Genomic DNA, 25,796 nt, shown 5'->3' on the forward strand with positions numbered 1-25,796 from the left:
TAGACAAGCATTCTGTGCTTTCATCAGGGCAGATCTCGGCAGCATCATACAGATGGCTACACACCAGTACCTTTCCCAAGCAACAGATGCTGTCTTCATTGAGGCTCGACAAGACATCAGATTCACAACTGTTGGGGCATCGTAGTCTCGACAGGTAATGAGTTTATTGCTTGGAGTAGTCAGGTGTTCCCTATAATAACTTCTGGCAAGAGTCCTGGTCATTTCAATGCTCTGCTGTGCTCTCTACGAAATGGCCCTCCAGAGAACTGAGGACCATGAGGACTGTGAAACCCTGTTATGGAGATGGTCATCAGATGAACTGCGAGGGCAGGAGGTAAGACTGCAGGCACAGTAGGATAACACTAAATGCAGATACCTCTGCTGCACGACGAGGTGGCCTTTTCCTACCATCCACTAGGAAGAGAATCCTTCTGCTTTCCTCCTGTTGGGGCTCCTGGTGTTCTGCAACATACCTTTGGTGCAATGGCAGGCTGTGGCACAAACCCTCTTCTCTTCGGAAAACCTGCAGCTTAAGACATGGCTGCATTGGCTGTCTAAAAACCCAACACTGTACCTGCCACCAGCAGATTTAATAGGGCAGAAGATTGATCTCCATATCAATTAAGGGCTCATCGCTGCAAAAATCTGAATCTCTGTTAACCCCCTACCACAGCCTGTTTTCTGACAGAAATGGATGCTGATGTTTAGATACTAGCGTAGAAATGTCAGCATGTCAAAAAAAAGCGTATCAGTCCTCATGAGGCCTCCTTATGATGGAATTGGTGAGTAGCAGACAACTAACAGGCATCCCCAAGCAGCTTGCTAGGGAAAAGAAAGCAAAGGTCTGGTCATGAAATCAACCTCAATCCTCAAGTAAGGCATGACAGGGGAGTGAGAAGTTGGGCAACTGAGAAGGAGAGCTCTTTGGAAGGGGGTAGACCAAGAATGGGAAGGAGGCAAGTTGACCATTGGGTCAAGAGGGAGAGAGATTGGGTTGGAAGATTATCAATGGCTGGGAGGATAGCAGTTGCTAGTGACTGGAGATGTCAGGTAGGATAGACGTCAATTGCGATAATGACAGAAGTGATTAGCTGGCAATAGTCTGGTTCACCTTAATATGGGGTTGGAGGGAGCATTTGTGTTCTAAGGTCGTTAAGGCAATTACTTTTTAAATATTACCTGAACCGCCGATATCTAGACCACATTTTTGTGATTTCATCCAGTGCCAATTACCTCAGGGCTATCCAATTTGCAGTGGAAGATTTAAACAGCAGTAGGCCCTTTACTTCAAATGCAAAGTATCTAAGACCAAGTGAGTTTCTTTTTTAACCAATACCAGTGGTGTACTTGTATCTCCTGTGCAATTCTTGATGGCCATATCTGAGATTTGGGGAACCACTTAGTTCCTGAAGAAAAGGTGCTATGTGGTCCTATCAGCAAGCAGAGTTGGAGCTGACAATCCCCAGAGGGAATAATTTATGGAGGTACTGTAGATAACAAGTGTCAAGGTTGGGTCCAAATTGTGGAGGTCTGAAAGTTATTTTGACTCCAACTTCTTGATCACCAAATTAAATACACTAAAGCCCAAAATAATGCCATCAACATAAAACTATCTACAAAATGAGGCACACCCAGTCTTTCGGGAGCTTATGGAATAGGCAAATCATGACTGTACTCATGCTCTCCAACACATCATTAACAGACATATCAAGTAGCATGAGTGGCTATGGATAATTTTACTCACTTATTTTTGAGCAAAGATATGTTTAGTGAGTATCCCATTAACCTTTACATAGCTTACAGAGTTGGAGTCCATACTCAAACTGAACTAGTGAAAACAAAGATTCAACCACTGGATTGCTAACTTGATTTATCTAAGCAGGGGTAGCATTAGGATTACAATTCACTGCAATAACTCTGGAATAGGGAAGGGAGAACATGCCAGAATTCTTGTTCCTGGTTCTTTCTAGAACTTAAAAGTGAAGAGGTGGCTACAATATATACATCAGCACAAGCCTATAGAGTTGAAGGAAGTACATGCAGATGATATTAGTAGGACATTAACACCTAGAGTTATGTCTCAGCAGAGGATGGAAAAACCTGAGTGAAAATCAAATAGTTTTCTCAGAAGTATCAAAGTTTATGTTTGCTCTGGAATCCTGGCCTACCGGTTACTAACCATACGAAACCCCTAAATGAAACAAAGAATAGCAGGTGCTGGAGATCTGAAACAAAAACACAAAGTGTTGGGGAAACTGCGCGATCTGCTAGCATCTGTGTTGAGAGAAACAGAGTTCAAGTTTTGAGTTCGGTGATCCTTAATCAGAATGAAGATCCTTTGTCTGAGAGAAGGTCATTGGACTCAAAATTTAACTCTGTTTTTCTCTCCACATGTGCTGCCGGATCTGCTGCATTTCTTCAGCATTTTGTTTTCCTATATGAAACACATTTTAAAAAAATGTTTCCACAATAGGTGGAATTTTCTGCTGCCTGGCATCGGAGAGGTACCCTAGTTCTTGCCATCTCTCCAATGAAGTCATTGAGAACTTTCTCGACCCGCCACCAATTAAAGACCTCCAGGGTCACGTAAGGGCCTCAATGCACACCTCCTTGGATGTCTGCCTTTCCTGTGGGTGAGAAGGCTGGCTAGCGTCTGTTAAACTAGAGCAGATTGGTGTATGTGGTGGTGGTAGTATTTGGGGGCAGGTTTGGTTATGGAGACTGGCTCCATTTTCCCCAGTCTAGGCACAGCTGGGGAAGGGGGCTAGCATTTGAAAGCAGTCCCCCTGCCCTGGCCTTCAACAACCTTCTTCTCATACCTTGGATCCCACAATAAGATGACATGAATCACTTCCAATTGGTGCCAGTTTCTCGTCGGCCCAGCGGTCTTTTAGAGCCAGAAGCGAATTAGCCAGCATTGTCAAGCAACCGGGAGGGCTGAGAAACATGTCCATGATGCAGCAACTGGTGAGCAATTGAGTGAGTTCTCTCAGCAATTATCTCCTACCTGCATCTCGAACAGTGGGACAGCCCGTTATCTAACACTAGACAGCCTCCTGTTGGCTCTCAAGTCCAGGAGCTTTCCCTGTGTCCTTAATTGGAGTGGAATCCTGTTAAAATCTCCCTGAGACTCCAGCTTTCATCCAGATGGTGAGATTGTGACCCAGGAATGAAAACTCCACCCCAGGAGAGCTCCCAATGAATTTCAAGGCCGTAAGGTACAATTTACAGCTGTGCAATAAATGTATGCCCAGTGGTAAAAGAAAAGGCATAATCAGCATTCATTAAATTTCCTTCAGAGTATAACAATTAGAAAGCCCTTCACTCCAGCTGTGTCAAAACGTCACAAAGAAATCCCAAGAGGATAAACTATCTACCATTCTGTGGTTTGGTGTGTTGATGCATCAAATTACTGCATTACCAGCCGACCTAAGGATTGCTTTAGCAGTAATGCATCTTTATTATGTTCCTTTTAATTATATTAAAGGGAACATAATAAAGACATTGACAGGCCTTTGGCAGATGCTTTTATTCAGAGTACCAGCTTATTCCCGTAAAAGAATTAGTAACATAAAAGAGGTGTAACCTACAAGGAATAGTAACCATGTGGGCCCTTGAGTCTGGAATAAATCTGGATCTACTTCTGCTAAAGACTGTATGGTTTTATTTCTCTCCTTTTTGTTATTTGGATTGCAGTAGAAAAAGAACTGTTTCAAAACAAAAAAGGGTTGTTAGCTGCAATTTTGAGAAAAAGCAAGGAACCTGACACTCATTGCAAGTACTGTTTACAGAGTTGCTTGTTCAGACTGTAGTGGAAGACCAGTTTGCAACTGAGATGGATCCAGAATTTTTTTTAATTCATTCATGGGATGCGGGCACCATTGGCTGGACCAGCATTTAACTCGGCAGTTAGGGATAGGCAATAAGAGTCAACCACATTGCTGTGGGTCTGGAGACACACATAGGCCAGACCTGGTAAGGGTGACTTCCTTCCCTAAAGGGCATTAGTGAACCAGATGGGTTTTTCCTGACAATTGGCAATGGCTTCATGGTCATCATTAGACTCTTAATTCCAGGTTGTTATTGAATTCAAATTCCACCATCTGTCACAGCGGGATTTGAACCCAGGTGCCCAGAACATTACCTGGGTCTTTGGATCAATAGACTAGTGGTAATACCACTAAGCCATCGCCTACTCCTAGTGTGTACAAATTGACATTAGGCTGGCTACAAGTAGCTGAGTGGTCTGTGGATGGGTAACCAGTTAGTGATTTTAAAAGCCTTCTGCCTGCCATCAACTATGTGATTGGCTGAACAGCTTAGGGGCTTGAATGCTCAAGCAGAAGCCATTGGACCTCCGGAGAAGGAGGAGCTCTTTTTGCTCCCCAGTAGAAAGCATCTCAAGTCTGAAGACAGCCATTTGATTTCATCTTTCCAGTTGTTGTGAGCTGGCATTTTTAAATCAATATGTCAACGACCTTTATAAGTGCAAACTAGTCACCCTGTGCTTCCTGCAAACAAGTAAAAGTATCTGGAGAAGGAACGTCATGAATCAGTATTCTGATCAGAACAGGGAACTGCTCAGCAGAACCTGTGAACATGAACCTCTGAACTGCCTTTCCAGTCTTTCCCTCCATCCATAACAGCCATGTTTTTCTCATGTCCATGTCTGTGTGTGTGCATGTGTGAGAGAGGGGCTATGGTGCAGAGATAGTTTGTAAGAGGGCTAGAGTTTGACTAGTAGAGTTATGTGCTGATGGTTCACAACTATTTATATGTAGCTAGAATTTATTTATTTCTTTCAATTTTTTTTTAAGTAACTGAAACCTGGTCTGTGCTTTCTGTCAATATGGGTCTGAAAGACAGGGAAATTGGAGAATTCTGCATAAGTTAACTTTTTGTTTTACTTTTGTCACAACTGTGAGAACAGCGGGGGCTTGATTTCCAGCATTTTACCCCAGTGAAATGTAAATCCAGCCAATCTTGCCAAGGTTTGTGCAGCACAGGGAAGGGAACACCTCATGAAACTGCCATGGAAAGAGGCTAGGAATCCCAGTGGACCATTATGGCCTGGTGTCATCCCAGAAGAGATCCTCCTCAATGTAAATGTTCTTCCAAGAGGACAGCAGAGGAGGGTTCCTGAGCCTGAGCTTATCCTCTCCAACCGTTTTCCTTTCTTCTTTTCTCACTTTTTTCTTCTTTACAAAGTTTTAATTTTCTCTAATTACCTTCTGGACAGAGCTCAGTCATGGACTGAGCAGTGGTGACAGCAGCAGTAGGATGCTTTGGCGGTGAGCCACGAACCCAGCTGGTGTGCCTGGGCAGGATTCTGATGGTCAGCGGCATGGATGTGGCTGTGGACCCGTTGCAGGATCCAGTGGGTGTGTGGGAGCAGGCAGTCTGGGGCACCCAGCGGAGAGAGCAGGAGAAGGCAGCCGAGGGCAGGGGGTGAGCCTGAACCCGAACCCGAAGTGAGGGAGGTCTAGTCCGCGTGAGGAGTGTGAGCTCAGCATGGCCAGGTGCTTATGGACTGAGGTGCTGAACTGTTAACTGCATTTCTTTGTTTTTCTACTTTTTAGTGAGAATGACTGTAATTAACTTTTCATTTTTTCCTTATTTTTCTGCTCTGTACCTGAGATTTTGTATCTGGGTACCATTGTACCTAACATGGCACCATAAGTGGTGACTAGTAAATTTTTCACTGCACTTGCGTGAGTACATGTGACCATAATTCTAAATCAATTCAATTCAAAAATATTGTTAATTCTTTGATGATGGGCTCCACATCTAGCTCCGCAGGTGAACCCCATTTACAACTCTTGTTGGAATGTAACACAGTGAACTTTGTTTTAACTGGCATCTTATGAACCGGCACTCTTGATAAACCGGCAAAAAAAATACATATATATACACACACACACACGCACATACACACACACTTCAAATACCAGAAGTTTGCTGTTTTATAAGGATCTCTGCAATGTCTAAGTAGTCAGCTGAGGGTGCCAGTAAGAAGGCTCTCTGACGTTAAGTTTTATTTAAGGCAAAGGCGCACGATTAAAGTGACTTACGCAGTAAATGAAGTATAACCATTATATTTTATATGCTAAATAAAGTAAATATGTATATCCCTTGCATTATGTTTCTATAACCTAGTGTGTATCTTTATATTGATTACGTGGACCTCTTGATCAACCAGAATATTTGATCAACGAGCACACTTCTGGTCCCATAGGTGCTGGTTAATAAAAAGTTTGCTGTACTCACTTGCTGCTTTGTACCAACTTCATGATATGCCACCATCCTGAAATATAGGAACTCCTATTGGGAACGCACTGACCTGCTCAACTCTGATGCAACCCACTCCTTATAAGACTTAATAATTACTCTTAGACCCGAGCCCTGACGTATATTTGACTAGTCACAACTGCAAGTTTTAGCCTTTTATAATTTAAACAAATTCCCTTTCTAATCAGATTACACACAAATTTGCTGTTGTCTGGTTGTCAGGTTAAAACTACAGTAGTAATCATGATGATTCTAAAAGGAATGGTATGTTATTTAGATTGTCTAGAACAGCACAAAACATTCATTGATGGTTATTTCTAGGAAGATTTTATAAGTGCCTTTGAATCTCTGTTAGTGAAATACTAACAAGGGAGATTAAATTCGGCTGAACCTGACTGCCGGTAAACTTGTTTTGAGTGGTGACACATCAGAAAATCATAATTAATCATGATTATTTTGACTGTTCAAACATAGCCAAAATTAGATTTCAACTGGGAGCATTTTGAAATGGTGGGTCTATTGATATTGGTCACTTGTGGGGCAAACTGTGCTGTGTCCCATGTGTATAAGGGAACCAGCATCGGGGTGCCAGTCTTGCATCAGAATTGCTGGGTGGGTACATCTTGATGTCAATTTCTGTAAGGCTGATTTGACACACATTCTCCCAACATGAACTAGCCACACAACTTTCAAATGGTTTTGACCTATCTTGCTGTTGCAATATTTATGGAAGCCCCATCATACTCGATTGGAGGAGCTTTGACGACTTGTGAGGTTTTGAAGGGGGTGTTGCGGCATCCTAACAAGGTGCTTAGAAGAGTTTCCTATCCTTTGTGCAGAAAAGCTTTTCAGATGGATGATAGTATAATGTAGGATATGCAGGGTGGTTTGATCTTAGTAGGATAATAGGTCGGCTCAACATCGTGGGCCAAAGGGCCTGTACTGTGCTGTACTGTTCTATGTTTCAACAAGATATAGGATATATCTTTACAAATGTTCTTGGGTTGTAACATGACACAAAATGAGCACTGAGGGGAAATTGAGTGCACAGAGGTGTAGGACTCTCTAGAGAAGCCTCTAACCACCAACAGACTTCAGAGAGCATTTCTTCACGAAAGCCAGGAATGATGGCTGAGGTACTATAATTCAGGAATGAGGTGGTCACTAATCTGTTCCATCTCTTTCAACAAGGCCTACAGCTGCCAGCATGTTGAGGATGATATTGCCAGATTTCAACAGATTCTTCCAGGTGGGATCAGGCAAAATAGCCAAAAGAGGTGGAGACCCACCTATGAACATCTATGCAAACGTGAGAAATTGGAGCGGGAGTGGGCCAATCAGCCCCTCAAGCTTGCTCTGCTATTCAGTATGTTCATGGTTCATCTCACTGTGGTCTCCATTTCCTGCCTACTGCCAGCACTCTCTGCCTCCCTTGATAATTAAAAATCTATCTCTACCTCAAAAATATTCAGTGATCCTGCCTCCACTGCTCTCTGGAGAACAGAATTCCTCAGACTCACAACCCTCCTGAGAGTTTCCTGATTTCTGTCTCCTCCCATTCTTGAATAGAGGAATAACATTCACTGTTTTCCAGTCTGGTGACATCTCTCTACATCTAGGAAAACTAAAACTAATACACCCACTCTCTCAGCAAGCCGTTTGTACAAGACCTTAGGATAATATCCAAGAGGTCCTGGGGACTTGTCAGAACTGATTTTCTCTGCATCCTATCCTTAGCGATTGTAATTGTTTTAATTTCCTCTCTTGCTTTCAACTCTCAATTCAAAGCTAATTCCTGGATGTTATTTCCGTCATCTTACAGTGAACACAGATGCAAAATATCTGTTCAATTTGTTCAACGTTCCTTTTTCTTCCATTATTAATTCACCAGACTTAATCCCTAGGTAAAAAAATTCACTTAATTTACTCTTTTTCTTCTTAAATTCCTGTAGAAATTCATTATGTGCTTTTATATTTCAACTTACTTGCTCTCATGCTCTAATTCCTACCTTTTTATTCTTCTTTTAGTCATTTTTTCTGTTTCTTGTTTTCTGTCCAATCTTTTGATCTAGCACTAATCTTCACAGATTTGTGCACCTTAATGTTCAATTTGCTTCCAATTTTTCCCCTTCTTTAGTCATGTGAAATAGTCTGCTTTCCTTGGAGTCTTTCTTTCTCACTAGAATGCATTTTGCTGATTGTTTCATAATGTCTCTTTAAATGTTTAGTACTGCATCTCTACTGGCCTCTCTCAAGACAAGTTCCCAGGTTTGCTGTCTTCATACCCTTATAATTGTCCCTATTTAAGAAAGGGTGGTGCATTTTTGGGATTTACTACCCGAATATAGTTGTTCTGCAGACATTGTGTAAATTTATGGTGGAGGCAGACAAATTTTTAGTGAGTAGTTGGTTGAAGGATTATGAAGAAATCATTTACCAACGGCAAGAAAGTGGGGTTGAGGCCAAGATGAGATCAACCATGAATATATGGATGGTGAACAGACCCCACGGGGCTGAACTAACTACTCTTGCTTCTAGTTCTTATATTATGTTTTTACGCAACAGTAAGAATACGGTAGGATGGAGTATTCCAGGAAAAATACTGGAAGGATATAAGATATGTACAGTAATGATCATGGGTAATTTTAATCTACATACAGATTGGGCAAATCAGATTGGCAAAGGAGCCTGAAAGATGATTTTATAGTGCGGTTTTGGGACATTTTCCGAGAGTAACATATTCTATAGACATCCAGATAGCAGGCTCATCTAGATTTGGTAATGTGCAATGAGGCACCAGTGCCAGGGTTCAGGGCATAGGCTCAGGGTAAAGAGGAACTTGTGGTGCTCCATGTGAGATGTAGGTAGGATTAGCAAAGTGGTTTTACTTGGGGACTATGAGCCATCAGGGATTAAATTAAAAAGCAGACACTCAAAGGTAATAATAATATCTGGATTAATAGTTGACCCACAAGTAAATTGGTGTAGGATAGCAGAATTAGAGAACTAAATGCATGGCTGAAAGATTCACAAGGAAGAAACGAGTTTTGATTCATGGGCACTGGTACCAGCACTGGAAAAGTGAGGGCTCTATCATTGTGATGGCCTTTAGTTAGACCACATCGGGATCTGTGCTCTGGTAAGTCATATACCTAGAGCAGTTGAAAGGGCTTTAGCCTAAATTGTGGGGGCAGGCATCAAATGAGGAAAGATGTGGTCAATTAGAGACAAAACAAGGCAAGACTGCAAGGTAGGAACAAGGAAAAAGATAATCAGAACATGAAAGAAAGAAGATAGCATACAAATTTAAGACAGTGCTAGTAGATAAGATTAGAAGTCATGAAATATATTATTAAAGGCTCAATATCGAAGCGCACATAGTATTTGCAACAAAATTGATGCGTTGATAACTGTTCCGGAAAAAAGTATGTCTGACCTGAATGTCAATTTACAGCCATGTCTCTCCAATGCTAAAGATGGGATCTGAACATCCAAATACATGAAATTTGGAAGGACAGGAAATACTGTAAAAGGGGTGGGGTAGCTGTGCTAATTAAGGATTACTTTAAGACAATAGAGAGAGATTATCTTAATTCTAAAGATCAATATATAGAAGGTAGAGATTAGAACTAATAAGGATAGGTAGGTAAGACCCTATTCAACAGCAGTTGTGTGTGAACAATAACATCATGTTGGTGAATGCTATCCTGGCAACTGTTATAATGACTTCATCCTAAGCAAATAAACCTGTGTTGCAGTGTAAGCTAAGACAGAACCCACCAGATACTGTCTCACGAGTGGGTTCACAAATACAGCCAGAGTGGATCATTCGTTTCAGACTGGTGAAAGTGGCCTCTAAACTCTAATGAAGCCCTGTGCCCACTTGAAGTCAGACACCCGCAAGCTCTTTAAGGGTGGTGACAGGCCCAATGGCAATCCTGCTGACTTAGCACACCCTGTATGGGATAATATATATTTGGAGTTGCATCAAGTGACAATGCTTCTTCATCAAAAAGCCTCACTCTTCCTCATAAGGCTACTGTGGTCTGCCAGACAACAGCTCTTGACCACCACTGTGAAGTTGCTTAGCTTCTCGCAGCACTGCAGACTGGCTTCAGAAATTGTTCCACCCGTCCCCAATCTCTTCTCCAGGTGGGCACTGCAGGTGTATTGACAACCTGCATGGCAAAAGAACTACTCTTTATTTTAACTTTCTGTGCGAATGTCTCCAGCACCATATTGTAGAACCTTGGAGAGTCCTCTCTCTCACCCGTCGGTCCTTCATCTGTGCTTCTCCTTGTAGATAATTCCTCCACAAATGTTCTACGACAGCTTTTGTAATGCAGCTCTCCTTTAAGATTATCCAAGTAGCTCAAACATGAGTTAGTGACACAAACTGCTTGGCCCTCTGTTGAACATGAAGACCATCAACAGTGCATTGGGTACTGGGCTACATGCCGAAATCGATGGAATGAGAAGGGAGCATAGGCTTGTATTTTGCCTGCTGCAATGGGACCAGATGCAGGGTAATCACAGGTTCTGACCTTCGCATCTGATGACTGAACTAATTTTATCCCTCCCAAGTTCTTCAATTAACTATTTGGTTCTGGTCCTTAAACAGATAAGAACATAAGAACTAGGAGCAGGAGTAGGCCATCTGGCTCCTCGAGCCTGCCCCGCCATTTAATAAGATCATGGCTGATCTTTTTGAGACTCAGCTCCACTTACCCACCCACTCACCATAACCCTTAATTCCTTTACTGTTCAAAAATTTATCTAGCCTTGCCTTAAAAACATTCAGCGAGGTAGCTTCAACCGCTTCACTAGGCAGGGAATTCCACAGATTCACAACCCTTTGGGTGAAGAAGTTCCTCCTGACCTCAGCCCTACATCTGCTTCCCTTTATTTTGAGGCAATGCCCTCTAGTCCTAGTTTCACCTGCTAGTGGAAACAACCTCCCTGCCTCCACCTTATCTATTCCCTTCATAATCTTATATGTTTCTATAAAATCTCCCCTCATTCTTCTGAATTCCAATGAGTATAATCCCAGCCGACTCAGTCTGTCCTCATAATCCAACCCTCTCAACTCTGGAATCAACCGAGTGAATCTCCTCTGCACTCTCACCAGTGCTAGTATATCCCTTCTCAAGTAAGGAGACCAAAACTGCACACAGTACTCCAGGTGTGGCCTCACCAGGACCCTATACAGCTGCAGCATAGCCTCCCTGTTTTTAAACTCCATCCCTCTAGCAATAACAGACAAAATTCCATTTGCCTTTTTAATTACCTGCTGTACCTGCAATCCTACTTTTAGCGATTCATGCACAAGGACACCCAAGTCCCTCTGCACAGCAGTGTGCTGCAATTTTTTACCATTTAAAACATAATCCATTTTGCTGTTATTCCTACCAAAATGGATGGCCTCACACTTATCAACATTGTACTCCATCTGCCAGACCTTTGTCCACTCACTTAGACTATCTTTATCCCTCTGGAGACTTTCAGTGTCTTCTGCACACTTTGCTCTACCACTCACCTTGGTGTTATCTGCAAATTTTGACACACCACACTAATGGTCAGAATGGAAATAAACCCACTATGTTATCTGTTAATATTCTGGAATATAGCTCAAGACACGCTGTCGTCTGAGGATGATTATTAAAATAGACCACAAATCATTAAAGGCAGGTGGACAGAGAACATTAATCACAGAGTTATAGAAGTCCTACTGCAATGCTTGCAGCTAATAAAGTTGATCAACACATGTTTTAGATTTCAAGAGTGTATAAAAATTTATACCACAGAGCCAGATCAAAACACAATCAAAAAACTAGCTGGGCCGAAGTTGAGATTTTCCTTTTAATGTTTCCTTTTGTGCTGATTAAGGGAAATGCTTCCTTATTTTGGAAACAGTTATAGTATTCCATACTCTTTTCAGAATATCACATCAGTTAAGCCATCCCTTCATTTGTAATGTTGCCAGAAATAGATCAGCCCAAAAGTGAAGGAAGTTGGCAAATCTAAACCAAATGAGGGTAAGATCTATTAAAGATGTAAACACAGGGTGTTCTGGCAAACAATGGCATCAAGTCCAAATGAACTCAATATGCAATATGTGTAACAGAAGCCTGTAGTATTTACAAGGAAGGACTGTAATTGAGGAACACAATGTCTGAAACTGTATTCTAAAATCAGAAACTAGGATTAAAAGGTACTGGATCCTAAAAAAACTTACCCAATTCATTAGTTAAACAAGGAAATGTAATCTTCATGGATTAATGATGTAGAATCATGTTACCAGAGGGCAGTAATGTAGGCTGGACGCAACGAGAAGTTTTAACAATAATCTAAAGGGAGGTTAAAGAATTTATTCTGCAATAAAGAGAAAGTATATACTGAATTATGCAAGACCAGATCAAATATGTAAATTGAAGCCAGTTTGTTAGCTTCACAAATCATTTATGGGATATTTAGATTTAAACTGCCAAATATCTGCAATAGAATGATATCCGCCAATTTAACAGAGGCACCAGCAGATTTAAAACAACCTACGCCTCTGTTAAACCAGTGGTGATGGGGCTACTCCACTGCTGTAAAACTAGCGCAAACCCCACATTACATTTCTCTGGGAAGCCCACTGCTTTTTTCCCCAAGACAGGCAGGGCACCTACTTGGACAGCCTCACATCACATTAGGCCCTGAGCTGGACAGAAATCCAAACCCCCAAGAGTTGCACATTCATCTGAGGCTCTCCATACCAACCACATTGAGACTTCGATTGCCCTGCAGCTCAGAAGGTAACCTTCCACGCTTCCCTCTCAGAGTTTGACTGCTGAATGGGGAGGAAGTAGGGGCAGGAGGTTGGGAAGGGTGAGGTGAGGGGGATGTTGTTGGGAAGGCAGCAATATCTCCAGCCTGCACCCTCCTGACCAATTACATAAATCCCCCAGACTCCTACTTCCAAACTTCGTGGAGCCTGGTTGCAATTAAATTCCATGCATTGTCACGGAGAAATTTTAGTCCAAAATTTTACAATGTTTTCCATTTTCAATTAAATCATGGAACTCGGAAGAAAAGAAAATGGTTACTCGTGATGTTGAAAATTTACTGTTAATATTAGAACAAATTGAAATATGTGATACAGATTAAGTAGAAAAATATTATTCTGTTTAAAATAAAACAAGTGGGAAAATTAAGACAAGGCATGACTTTTATTTGGTTAAACTGTGTATTAAGTATTTATTTTCAAGTGTATGGTATTACATTAATAAAGTTGATTATAATATTTGTTGTTCTATTGCCGTCACATTGGTAATTTTCACCACAGTTTGCATTCGCTTAAATTTAAGACATGAGGCACAATTGTTATTTCTCAAAAGTGCCAGCGAATTAATGGTTAATATCAACAATTACTTCCAATCCATGCTAGTTATTAAAAGCTGTATGAAGGTATAACCTCAGGGTCATTTCCCCACCCCCAACTCTGAAATAAAATTGTCTGTCAAGGAGTTTTAAAAAATGTACTGATTCTATTATTGCAGTTACAAATAGACAGCCACTAACTTAATAAATCAGCAAGTAGTATCAAACATTCTCATGGAATGATGTGACAAATGCTGACATATAATCTGTAGGAGGCTTTAATGGCCTAAAATCCCCCCTCCCCCATGGCTCTGTTGAGTTTTTATATGGGAAGTAGGTGTGAAATATCTGTTCAGTCCAAAGGACACAGGGAGGTAGCTTGGGGTGCTCATGCTTAAAGGGGCACAATATCAGAACAGTTAATCAGTTTGACTGTAAGTAATTACCAATACCATTTAAATTTCAATTAATCATAATTGCTAAATTGAAATTCTCCCTTTACAGTATTTAAGAGAGATTGTGGTAAATAATTTAATTCATACATTTCCTGATAATGTTAAAATTATCAGTTGAAACCATAATATTATCAAATGCAAAGCGGTAGTCATTAGTTGGGTATCGTAGCCCAGTGGAAAATGGGATTTACATTCAGTTTGTGCAGAACTAAATTTAATCAGTTTAAAAAAAAAATTGCAAAATTTTGTTTTGTAATGTTGGTCCTTAAAAGAAGCACTGTCATTCAAAGTAAGGCTACACACTCAGAATTTTACTCCACATATATGTGAAATGTACAACTTCAAACTAAAAGTAGTAGGAAAACTCTGTCAGTGTTATGCTGCAATTCATATTTGTAATCTTTACGCCACATGATGTAAAACTTAAATCCTTGAGAGCATTCATAAAAACTGTACATTTTTAAAACGAGCTTTTCGTGGAAAGCCGTTATAGCAGAGGTCAGGATTTTAAATGTGAACACATGCTATGAAGGAAGCCATGCAGGAATTAAAAAAAAACTTCCTTGTTTTGTTAGTTTAGATTCTGAAAGAAGCTTTTGTGTGTAAAGATGTAACTTGAGTCCAGGCCTGGAGCTATGCCCTGTGGTACACAGGCCACTATTTCTGTCCCAGTACCAGTGTGAAAGAAGCTAACAAGCCTTGTATCTCCAGTCTGACAGCAACTTATGTATGAAATAATTTACTTTAACCATGGTGATTTTAAAAAATCCTTTGTGCCATTACACTTTGTTTATTTAATAAGAATGACTGAACACTGCTGATCATGATAATGCATTAAGATCTATTTAGATAAGATTTTTTCAGTCATTGAAGCCATATTCAGTGATGTTGTTCAGAAATTGCCCGCTTCATTTCCGATTCCCATCTGTTTCCCTCTTGCTGATTTTATTTGTTAATATGGTTTAACCAGCTTCATTGATTACCATGCCACCTTGACAGAAGAGTCATATTTGCCATTTCGAGCTGAAGAAAACATTCATTTTGACCTAAAAGGCCAGAATTTTCTTTGCTTTCCTGCAGAAGTTACAGGTAAACCATTCAGAGTAGCTTGTTTTGTTTTTTTTTTGAAAAGGAAGCAATGTCAGGAGAGCTATTACGCTGCTTATCTGTCTTTTTGCTTTGGCACGTGAATACTCCCAGCTCAGCATGCCATGTGTCAAATCTATCATTTGATATGTCAGCAACCATAATTCCCTCTTTTGTCACCAATTTTGACCAAAGGATGAAAAATTGCTGTCACATACCAGCAAAATTATTGTAGAAAAGGGCAAGCCTGTCTTTAGGTGTAAGCCAAGGTGAAACACAGGGAAACTCTCTTTAGATTAGGTTTGAGCTAAGAGAATATTGATCTGTATGCTGAAAATTGTTGATTCCTGGGAACAGGAGATGACAAATGGTAGCAAACAAAAAAATCGAGTCTCTCCAAGGACATTCCAGATGTACTGTGTTGACTGGAAGTATCTGTTTAGTATTAGTAGAACCTACTTGTCCCCAGCAGGAATTGAACTTGGCTTCTGCTGGGCTTTTTTTTGTCTGTAGCTTTCCAATTCAATCTAATTTCCTCATTGCTGTGTTTAACTTGGTTTCACATGAGTTTTTTTTCTATTTGCGAATGAAATAAAGTGGATTAATTGGAGTCATCATCGCAAGAATATTCAAGCATTTATTAAGAAGAAACTAAGATCTTTCTTCTTTACAGATTTGAGAACATGTTGGTAGTTTTTCAACAAATGATAATTAAAATGAAATGATTATATATTGTTGCACTAAAATAATCAAGAACCGCTATTGATTAATGATGCAGTAATTAAGATGCAATTATCTTGCTCCCAGGTTTATCCACTGTTTATTAATTTCAAAAACATATACAGTATAATTTTGCTTAATTTTGACCAGGTGCTTGATAAATACTTAGACATTGGTATTTCGACTATACATGTGTTGTACAAGTCTTAAAGGATCTGAATTGTTGAAATGATGTATCATAACAGTCTGTGTTGCCCAAAATGTCACTGAGCAACTACACTGTGATAACATTTGGAACTGACTACAGCTGTAATCAATTACGTATCAAACAAAATTCTGACCACTTTTTAAATAATTTCCTGAACAACAGGCAATAAAAATAATCAAATATTTGAAAGAAATTCTTATCTAGAGAAGGTGGAATAGTGGATGGTACTGCTGAAATGTTGTTATTGGTGAGATTTGAAAAAAAAAAGACATAATGAGGGGAACTCCCATGTGATAAAAATGATTTAATTGGCACAGGGTAGTGGAGATGACTGTAGATAATCTATTATAGTGATAATGAACTTGTGTATTAATGGCTTGAGTTTGGGGAGATGTTAGCTTATGCACAGTTATGCCTCTAAATTTGCAAAAGATCTGTAGATTTTCTCCCATGCATGTTATTTTTTATAATAATTAGTAGACTGCCTGTAGTATTGTTTACAATGAATTGGAGGACACACTGACTTACAGTAATGATGTTATCAACAAAGCGTGACACACAAAGTGCTACATAATTTCAATGTGATACTTAAAGGAAATATGTCCTACACACAAGACTTTTAATATATAGTCAACAGCTCTTCTGTGATGTTGCTCATTGTTAGTCAGAGGAAACAGTTTTTAAAAACAGTAAGGATGTCACTGGACATTTCTTGTTGAAAGTAAATTTGATACTGTAAAGGAAATATGGTACATTTATAAGAAGTTTTCTATAATAAAATACATTGTGATTCTAGGCCTTGAATATTGCTGTTGTTAGCTGAAATGCAATCTCAAAGCTCCTTGCCATTTTGACTTTGTGTTCAGATAATTAACCACAGTCCACAATTAAACATAGGCACCTCTCTCCTTTAGACAGTGACACAAGTAGCATTCTAGACAGTGTAGATGATAGCCTATCAATATTCCTTTGTAATTTTATGCTAAGTGAATGGGCAAAACTGTGGCAAATGGAGTGCAACGTTTGGAAGTGTGAGGTTATCTATTTTTGACCAAAAAATAATAGATCAGAGTACTTCCTAGATGGTGTGAAGCTAAATATAGTGATAGCCAAAAGAGACTTGGGTGTTCACGTGCATAAAATGTCACAAATAAGTACAGAAATTAATCAAGAACGCTAATGGAATGCTGGCCTTTATAGCTATAAAACTGCAGTACAAGAATGTAGAAATTATGCTGGAGTTATTCAAAATCCTGGTTAGATCCCACTTGGACTACTATGAGAAGATGTGGGCACCACACCTTAGGAAGGATATATTGGCTTGGAAGGAGTTCAATGTAGGTTTCTCTGGAATTTCTTGAGAAGATTAAGGGGTGGCTTGATTGAAGTCTTTTTTATATTAACGGGAAAAGACAGGGTAGATAAAGATAAAATATTTCCACTGGTTGGGGATTCTTGAGCTAGAACATAGACTGAGAACTTGAGCCAGAACATTCAGGAGAGACATAAGGAAGCACTTCTACACACAAAGGATGCTGGTTGTTTTGAAACACTCTTTCCACAAACAGCAATGAACCCGTTGTTAATTTTAAATCCAAGATAGATAAATTTTTGATAGGCAAAGGTATTAAGGGATATAGGCCAAAGGCAGCTATATGGAATTAGGCCAGAGATCAGCCATGATTGCATTGAATGGTTGAACAGGCTTGAGGGGCTGAATGGCCCACTCCTGTTCCTGTGATCCTGTGTTAATTAGCTCAATAGGGCTTGAAGAGCAACATAAAAGTGTGGACCAAGTCAAGGAGGCACATCTCATGATCATATACAACCAGTATGGGACTTAATCTGTGCTGATGGTGTCACACTGTTGGCATCACACTCTAGCCATCTAGCCGACTGAGGTAAACAAGCCACCAGTAGTTTTTTTTAGAAATGGAGTAAGCTGCAGGTTTACAGATTACTCTGTTTGCAGTTTCTATGATCCTCAGATTATCAAAACATTGTGACTATGTTTTATACAATGGATTACTAAAATCGTAAGAATGACTTTGCCATTGCACAAACATGCCTCAGTGATAATATAACAGATGCAACTCCAGAACACACAGGAAAAAAAAGTAAGCTATTTTACTTAATGAAGGCAATAATGTCTCAAAGAAACAGCTATGGAATAGAAGACAAAGAGTTGGGATAAAGGAGCCATTTTCAGTATGGCATTTTGAGGATGACAACTTGTAACTGGTAGAGTGCCATAGGGATCAGTGCTGGAGCCACAGTTACTCTTTCTATCCATGCTACAATAGAAACCAAGACATCAAGTATGGCTAAGTCTGCAAGCAATGTCATGGAGTTAGTCACACTGGAAAAGATAGCCCCCAAACTCTGCACAAAGCTGTCTGCCCCATTGGAACCAGACTCTGTCACAATCAAGCAGAGTGGAAATGGGATATGCAAACATATGAATTAGTAGTAGTAAGCCAGACAATCCCATTAGTCTGATCCACCATTCGATTTACTGACATCTGATTGAACTGTAGCCTCGACTCCAGGTTTCCACATGCCCCAGCACTCTTTAACTCCCTTGTTGTGTCAAGAATCCGTCTCTGTCTAAAAAAATTCCTTGATTCTGCCTCCTCTCTGCAGAAGAAACTTCCACTGACTCATGATCCACTAAGACAAAAAATTCTCATATTCACCTCAAATGTGAGACTCCCTTTTTAAAAAAACTGTGGTCCCTTGTTGAATTCTCTCCCATAACATCCTTTCAGCATCCAATTTTTCAAGACCCCTCAGGATCTTGTATGCTTCAGTAAGATCATCAGAAGGTTATTCCTTGAAGTTCCAAAATATCCAGTCCAAATCTGATCAACGTTTCCTCATATGATGACCCACCCTCGCAGGGATCAGTCAAGTGAACCTCCTCTGAACTGCTTTTAATACAGTTATGTGCTTTCTTGAATAAGAAGACCAGAAGTGTTCACAGTATTCTGGATGAGGACTCACTAATGCCCTGTAGAAACATACCATTCCATTTGTCTTCATAATCACTTGCTAAATCTGGATTCTAACTTCAAGATTCATGTTCTGGGACATCCTAATCCCTCTGTACCTCAGAATTCTGCAATCTATTTAAATAATATTTAATGTTTTAAAATAATATGCTTCTAAAGAAATTCTTCCTGCCAGAATGGACAAGTTCACACATACCCACATTGTATTTCAACTGCAAAAACAATTACACACTTACCTAACTTATTTATATCCTGTATTCATTCCTTACGTCTTCTTCACAGCTTATTTTCTGACTGGTCTCTATATCATCAGGAAATGCAGCAAGCCCAGACACTCAGTCCAAGTTTTTGGAATGGTTTGCAAAATGTTGCAGCTCCAGCACTGATCCAAGTGGAATAATACATCCTGCTCACCCCAAAATAACTTGGCTTGCTAATGTACCAAGAATCCATATGTACATGACCGTCAGCATTCTCTTGTATGCTGCCCAATGAGGCTGTCAACTAAATTTTCTGCCACAGAACTCATGAGTAATCTTGCACGTCAGTGAACTTGCTATCCTCCTCTTGTCCAGATTTCCCAGTCAGGCAAAAAACGCTGACCCCGACGCTACATCGAATGTACATGCAGAGCCAGTATCTTAGCTGGTTGCTGCAGTGATGGTGCTTCTTAATCAGAAGCCTACTGTTGTTTGCACCCTTCATGATGAGACTGCACTGGTCAGGCCAGTTGGCAATGCTTTGTTTTTTTTTATGGTTTGTAAGCATTACCCGTAAGGCCAGAATTTGTTGCACATTCCTAGTTGTCCTCAAGATCATGGTAACAGGTTGCCTTCTTGAACGCTGCAGTCAATCTAACGTGAGTACACGCACAATGGTGCTGAAGCTCCAGGATTTTGAACCAATGACACTGAAGAAACAATATATTTCTAAGTCACAACAGTGAGTGGCTTAGAGGGGAACTTGTAGGTGGTGGGGTTCCCATGTATCTGCTACCCTTGTCCTTCTAGATGGTAGAAGTCATGGGTTTTAAAAGGTTTTGTTTCAGGATTTTAGCCAATAGGACATTTGATGCTCTATAACAAAGGAATGGAAAGGTAGGGAGTTGTAAAACAATAGTGATAGAGGAGAGAAATTTCAAGGGAACTGGGATCTAAGTAGGTGCTCATGGATAGCCAATCTGGAGTGAAAGGGCTCTTGGACATCATCTCCTTCCAACTTCTTCTCCGCTAAAGGTCTCCTCTGAAGACTAGCTGGCAAAGGATGCGCCCTCAGGAGACCAAAAGTTTGAAAAAAGTGTTCACTGCACCAAAATGAAATATAATGCTAATGCCTTTTAATAATGTTAGTTATGTTAATTATTAATTAATCAATCAAATTAATTAATCAAAAAGAAATCACCCATCCAGATTTCAAATATTAGTGAAATAATAAGTTTGGATTTTCAGAACAAAATTTGTTAATCAAAACTAATTGTATAATATTTCAGGAATTTTAACTTATTTCAAAAGTTCTTCCTCGATAGGGTCTGAAGAAGGATCTAGGCCTGAAACATCAGCCTTCCTGCCCCTCTGATGCTGCTTGGCCCGCTGTGTTCATTCAGTTCTACACCTTGTTATCTCTCTTCTTCCTCAATAGTTGGTTAAAACAATGCTGGCAGAATTATATTCATTTAAAATATTAAATGTCAGGGTGACACCTTCCTTTACTGTCTCATTGCAGCTTAAAATGTTTGGTATCAAGAAATAATGAAGCTCTGGTATGCAGCAGCATATACCAGGCATCCTTTCCTTGTCTGAATAAAAATTAAGCTGCATTTGTAATGGCAGTCAGGTGAAGAACGGATGAAGGAGAATATTGAAAGTTAGGACAAAAAAACCTACACCTTTCATTTAAAGTATTCGCCTTAAAATATAAAAAAAATGTATTAATGCCCCCTATAGGTGGTTTTGAACTCAGATTTTTAAAAAAAATACTTAATGCTGAGCGCAGGCACAATGTTCAAAAGGACAGAACAATCTGGGTGGTGGTAAATTGATGTGCATGACTGAATTCACAACTTCCTCATCATTTAGATGAGGTAATGTATTAGATTAATGTGAAAACGGTTTTTTTTAAAACTAAAGATCTGGAACCTCAGTATGAACCTCTCATTCTTTTAGCCGAGTTGGAGCTGAGCCAAGATTCTGGAGGGTTTGTCACTGTGAGGCCTACTGAGTTCTAATGCCCTGGCTTGCCAAACATACCTCATTAATTATCTAATATGCACCAATAGCATCCCTCACAATTTCTGCCTCCATTTTATCACGTGCCATTCCTGGAACAACTCGCCACTCAGCAGGTATCGCAGAATTCATCAGCATCCTGTGTGATCGTTCCATCTTTAAAAAACCTATTGTGCACCCAGACAAGCACTATCAGTCTACAGCTCCCTTCACCTTTGCTGACCTTTGCTCCGGACTTGACAGCCAGGTGGAAATTGGTACACCGCATTCTGGGCAGGGTCCTGGAAGTCCTGTTGGACGGGATGGTGCCAGCGTGAGATCAGTAGTGGAGGCCACTACGCCAGACCATGTTCTGAGGTTGCTACCTGGGTAGAACTACTAAACACTAAGAAGAAAGTCAATGTCCTTCTCCACTGTGCAAGTGTAAACACCACAATCTTCTCTCCAATATCTCACACTCATTCTCTCTGCTACTGTAAGCGCCTCCAATTATGGTTAATGCTGTACCACTGTCACTACTGCCATCAACATCTTCACCACACAATCTCATCCACCCCAAACCCGACACCAGGAAACATATATGACATGTATACACTAGGTTATAACTGGGTTATACCAGATATCAGCAAGCATCAACCACAATATGGTCACAGTGGACTCAAGACATTAACACTATTTCTCTCTTCACAGATGCTGCTAGATGTATTGAACTTCTCCAGCACTTTCTGTTTCTATTTTGGATCTCCAGGATCTTAGTTAGTTTGCTTTTATCAGTCATAAGATACATTGGTACATGAGTTAAAACTACATTCAGGTCTTAGCAAGCTTGATTCACAAAAAGATTAGATAGGATTTATGCTGGTGAAGTGGGCATAAGGATCATAGAAAGGGATATAGATAAGTTAATTGAGCGGACAAAGAATTAAAAATCTGGATTACAATGTAGTAAAGTATGGAATTGTCCATTTTGACAAAAATACTTTAAAAAGAACATATTATCTAAATGGTAAGAGATTGCAGAGCTCTGAAATGCAGAGAAATCTTGGTGTCCTTGTGCACGAATCGCAGAAGGTTAGTATGCAGGTATAGCAACTGATCAGTATGAGTCACAAAAAGTCCAAGTTCGGTGGATAATAGGGAAGGTAAATGACTGTTGGCTTTCATTTCAAAGTAATTGGAGTGTAAAAATGGGGAGATTTTGCTAAAACCATACAAGGCACTGGTCAGATCATAGCTGATCTGCTCCTATATCCTATAGGCTTATCTTACAATTGTTTTTGCCTGCTTAGTAAGGATAGATACCCAAGTAGAACACGTAAAAAACTGTAGAAAAGTTAATCTTACCCTTATTTGCTGTCATTATACAGTTTGATTTTACGAGATGCATCCATCCTGAACTTAAGCACTTGAGATCATGTGCATGCACATCTGTAGGCGGCCAGCATGTTTATTCATACAGCCAATCCCTTTTAATCTGCATTTGTACGCGTGAGCATTCTGCCATACTCAAACATGTGAATGTACAAACATATGAAATAGGAGCAGTAGACCTGACAGTCCTTTAAGCCTGCTCTGCCATTCAATAAAACCATGGCAGATCTGTTTGAGCTTCAACTTCCATCTATCCCTGACAACCTTTAATTCCATTCCTACCAAGAATTTTTCTACCTCCACCTTAAAAATATTCAGTGACCTGATTTCCATTACCTTCTGAGGCAGAGGGTTACAAAGACACAGAACTTTCCAAGAGAAAATAAATTACCTTCATCTTAATCCTAAAAGGCCATTCTCTAATTTTAAAACAGTTGCACCCTATTTCTGGACTCACAGGAAATATCTTTTCCACCTCCACCTTATACCGCTCATTCCAGGTATCAATCCAGTAAACTCCCTTAAACTATCCCCAGTGCATTAATCAACTTGTTCAGGCACACGTCTGGAACAGATGGGACTTGAACCTGGACTTTCTGATCCAGAGGCAGAGACACTAGCCACTGTGCTACAAGTGCCCTCCCAATGCATTTCTATCTTTCCTTAATAAGGAGACCAAATTGCACAGAGTATTCAAGATATAGTCTCATCAATACCCTGTATAACTGAACATAACATGCTTACATTTATGTTTAATTCCTCTTGTAATAAAGGACAGCATTCCATTAGCCTTTTTGATAACATGCTGGACTTGTACGCTAACTTTGCCACTCAGGCACCCTAATACCTAGCTTTCTCTGCACCTCAAAAATTTACAGTAGTTTTCTGTTAAGGTAAAATTCTGCTTTTACATTCTTCCAAAGAGAACAAATTCAAATAATACTGCATCTGTGAGATTTTTGCTCAGTCACTCAACTTGCCTACATCCATCTGCCACTTCCTTATCTCTTCTTCAGTCCATACTTTCCTACTAATTCCTGTGTTTTCTGCAGATTTAGGTACCAAACCTTCACTATACTTAGCTAAGTCACTGATATAAATTGTAAAATGTTGAAGCCACAGCACAGACCCTATCAGACCCCACTCATCACATCCTACCAACTCATTATTAGATTTTATTTCAAGGGTTCACTCAAGAAGAAATGAATAAACTGGTGATAAAGTACCTACCAGTTCCCATTGTGCAGGCCACATTGGATCACTGAACTGCAGTGCATTTTGATCTTTATGTTCTGAGTTCAACACATTGAAGATTGCTGTGGGAATAGTATCATGCTTTTCTCGATCTGGAAACCACACAGAAATATTAGTCATTTCTCTCTTATTGGGATTCAAATTTAGCAAAAAAAAAAGTTCCCAATTAACGTTAAAAATACTTTAATGAACTGACACATTTCTGTTGCTATTAAAATGTCCCAGAATTTTAAAAATTCACAACTTTCCCACTGGGCAAACAAAATATTTTTCTTTAATCATATAAACTAGAAAGGACAGTGTCCTGTTACCATACAAATGTTGAACATGCTGGTATCAATTCCCTACCAGCACTTCTTTTTTTTAAATGGACAGTAAAATACTTTCACTATAAAAAGTTTTGAGAAAAAAAAATCAGTGTCATTTAGGTGAGAATGGATTACTAAGGAAAGCCAGCATAGATTTGTTAAGCAAGTTGTGGTTAACTAACAACTGAGTTTAATGATGAGGTGACTGGGAGAATTGACATGGTGTATATGGTCTTCCAAAATTGTTTTCATAAATTTCCACAATAGGCATGTCAGCAAGCTTGAAGCCCAAGGGTAAAAAAGAGACAGTGGCAGTATGGATATGAAATTGGCTAAAGGAGACAGAGTGCAGGATTGATTGGATGCTTTATGAACTGATATTTCTAGGGGTCCAAGAACTTGGATTTGGATGCATATGGCTCCATTTCAATATTTGTAGATGACTCAAATATGCAGGTGATGCATATTAACTGGTGTTTCAGTTGAACCCATATGTAAAAAAATACACAAATTAAAGCAATGGCTGTTGGGTCAGGAAGTGTATGCCTGTGGAAGTTGACTGCTGTTCCAAACTTCACTTGCTGGCTTGCAGGAATAAAACATGTTGTGAATATGGTCATCTAAAAGTTGAAGATTGAAAGTAAGGAAAAGAAAAATCAGGTTGAAGACTACAGTTCTCATAGTCATTGTGAAAAATGGCAGAGCATAAGAGTACAGTGTCCAGGTGTGCTAACTCTCTCAATTTCAAAGAGTCTGAACCATTTGATCAGTGTAAGACTAAAAGTTCATAAATGGACATGGGCTATGTCCCTGCCAACCAGAAAGCAAATCACGGCCTTGACATTGTCACATCGGACTAGAAATAAAATCAGAAGGAAAGCAGTTTGTGAGCTGAAGGCCCATTGCTGGGATGCTGAAGGAGGTTTGGTCCTTCTGCTAGGATTCTTGGATGCAGTTTATGAAAAAAAGATAAATATAGTCTGTGGAAATGGTAATGAGGAACAACAGAACACTAAGGAGGTCATGTATTCCAACAGGGTTGATCACAGGCTGGTGGAATAGGTGGACATATGGTAGCTGAAATTTCATGCACAGAAACAGGAAATAAATTTTTGAATGAAGGAAGACCCAAAACAGTATGAAATAAACAGTGCGATTCTACAGGGGGTGCAGGACCAGGGAGAGCTGGGGTAGACGGGCACAAATAGCTGAAGGTGGCAGTTCACAAAACCATTTAAAATTTACATAAATTAACTGCTTGTGACACAAAAGGTGCACACATGTACCTTTGCTAAAGTAATCCTAGACTTCTAAGTTTTTCTGAAAATGCTGAGCATTTATTGAAACCTAGATCACATAAAATGATAGGATCTTAATTTCTTTCTCCTTCCAATTTTTTTCATCCATGCCTGAATACACGGATTCATGCTGTATTACATGTATATTGATCTAGAAAGTCTTCCATGATCTTAGTGGTCATTCTCCATGTCAGTTAACAATCTTACTGT

General features: G+C 39.8%; 1 protein-coding gene across 1 annotated transcript in view; it reads right to left on the bottom strand.

Moving 5' to 3' along the window:
• LOC109933936 (PC3-like endoprotease variant B) overlaps nt 1-25,796 on the bottom strand; it is a 746,762-nt gene that overhangs the window by 397,560 nt on the left and 323,406 nt on the right. The window contains exon 5 of the mRNA XM_048598131.1: nt 23,957-24,072. Within this exon, the coding sequence (XP_048454088.1) occupies nt 23,957-24,072 (116 nt within the window). The remainder of the gene's footprint in view (nt 1-23,956; nt 24,073-25,796) is intronic.

This window comes from Rhincodon typus, chromosome 6 (assembly GCF_021869965.1).
Source record: "Rhincodon typus isolate 14 chromosome 6, sRhiTyp1.1, whole genome shotgun sequence".
In the NCBI taxonomy this organism is placed as follows: domain Eukaryota; kingdom Metazoa; phylum Chordata; class Chondrichthyes; order Orectolobiformes; family Rhincodontidae; genus Rhincodon; species Rhincodon typus.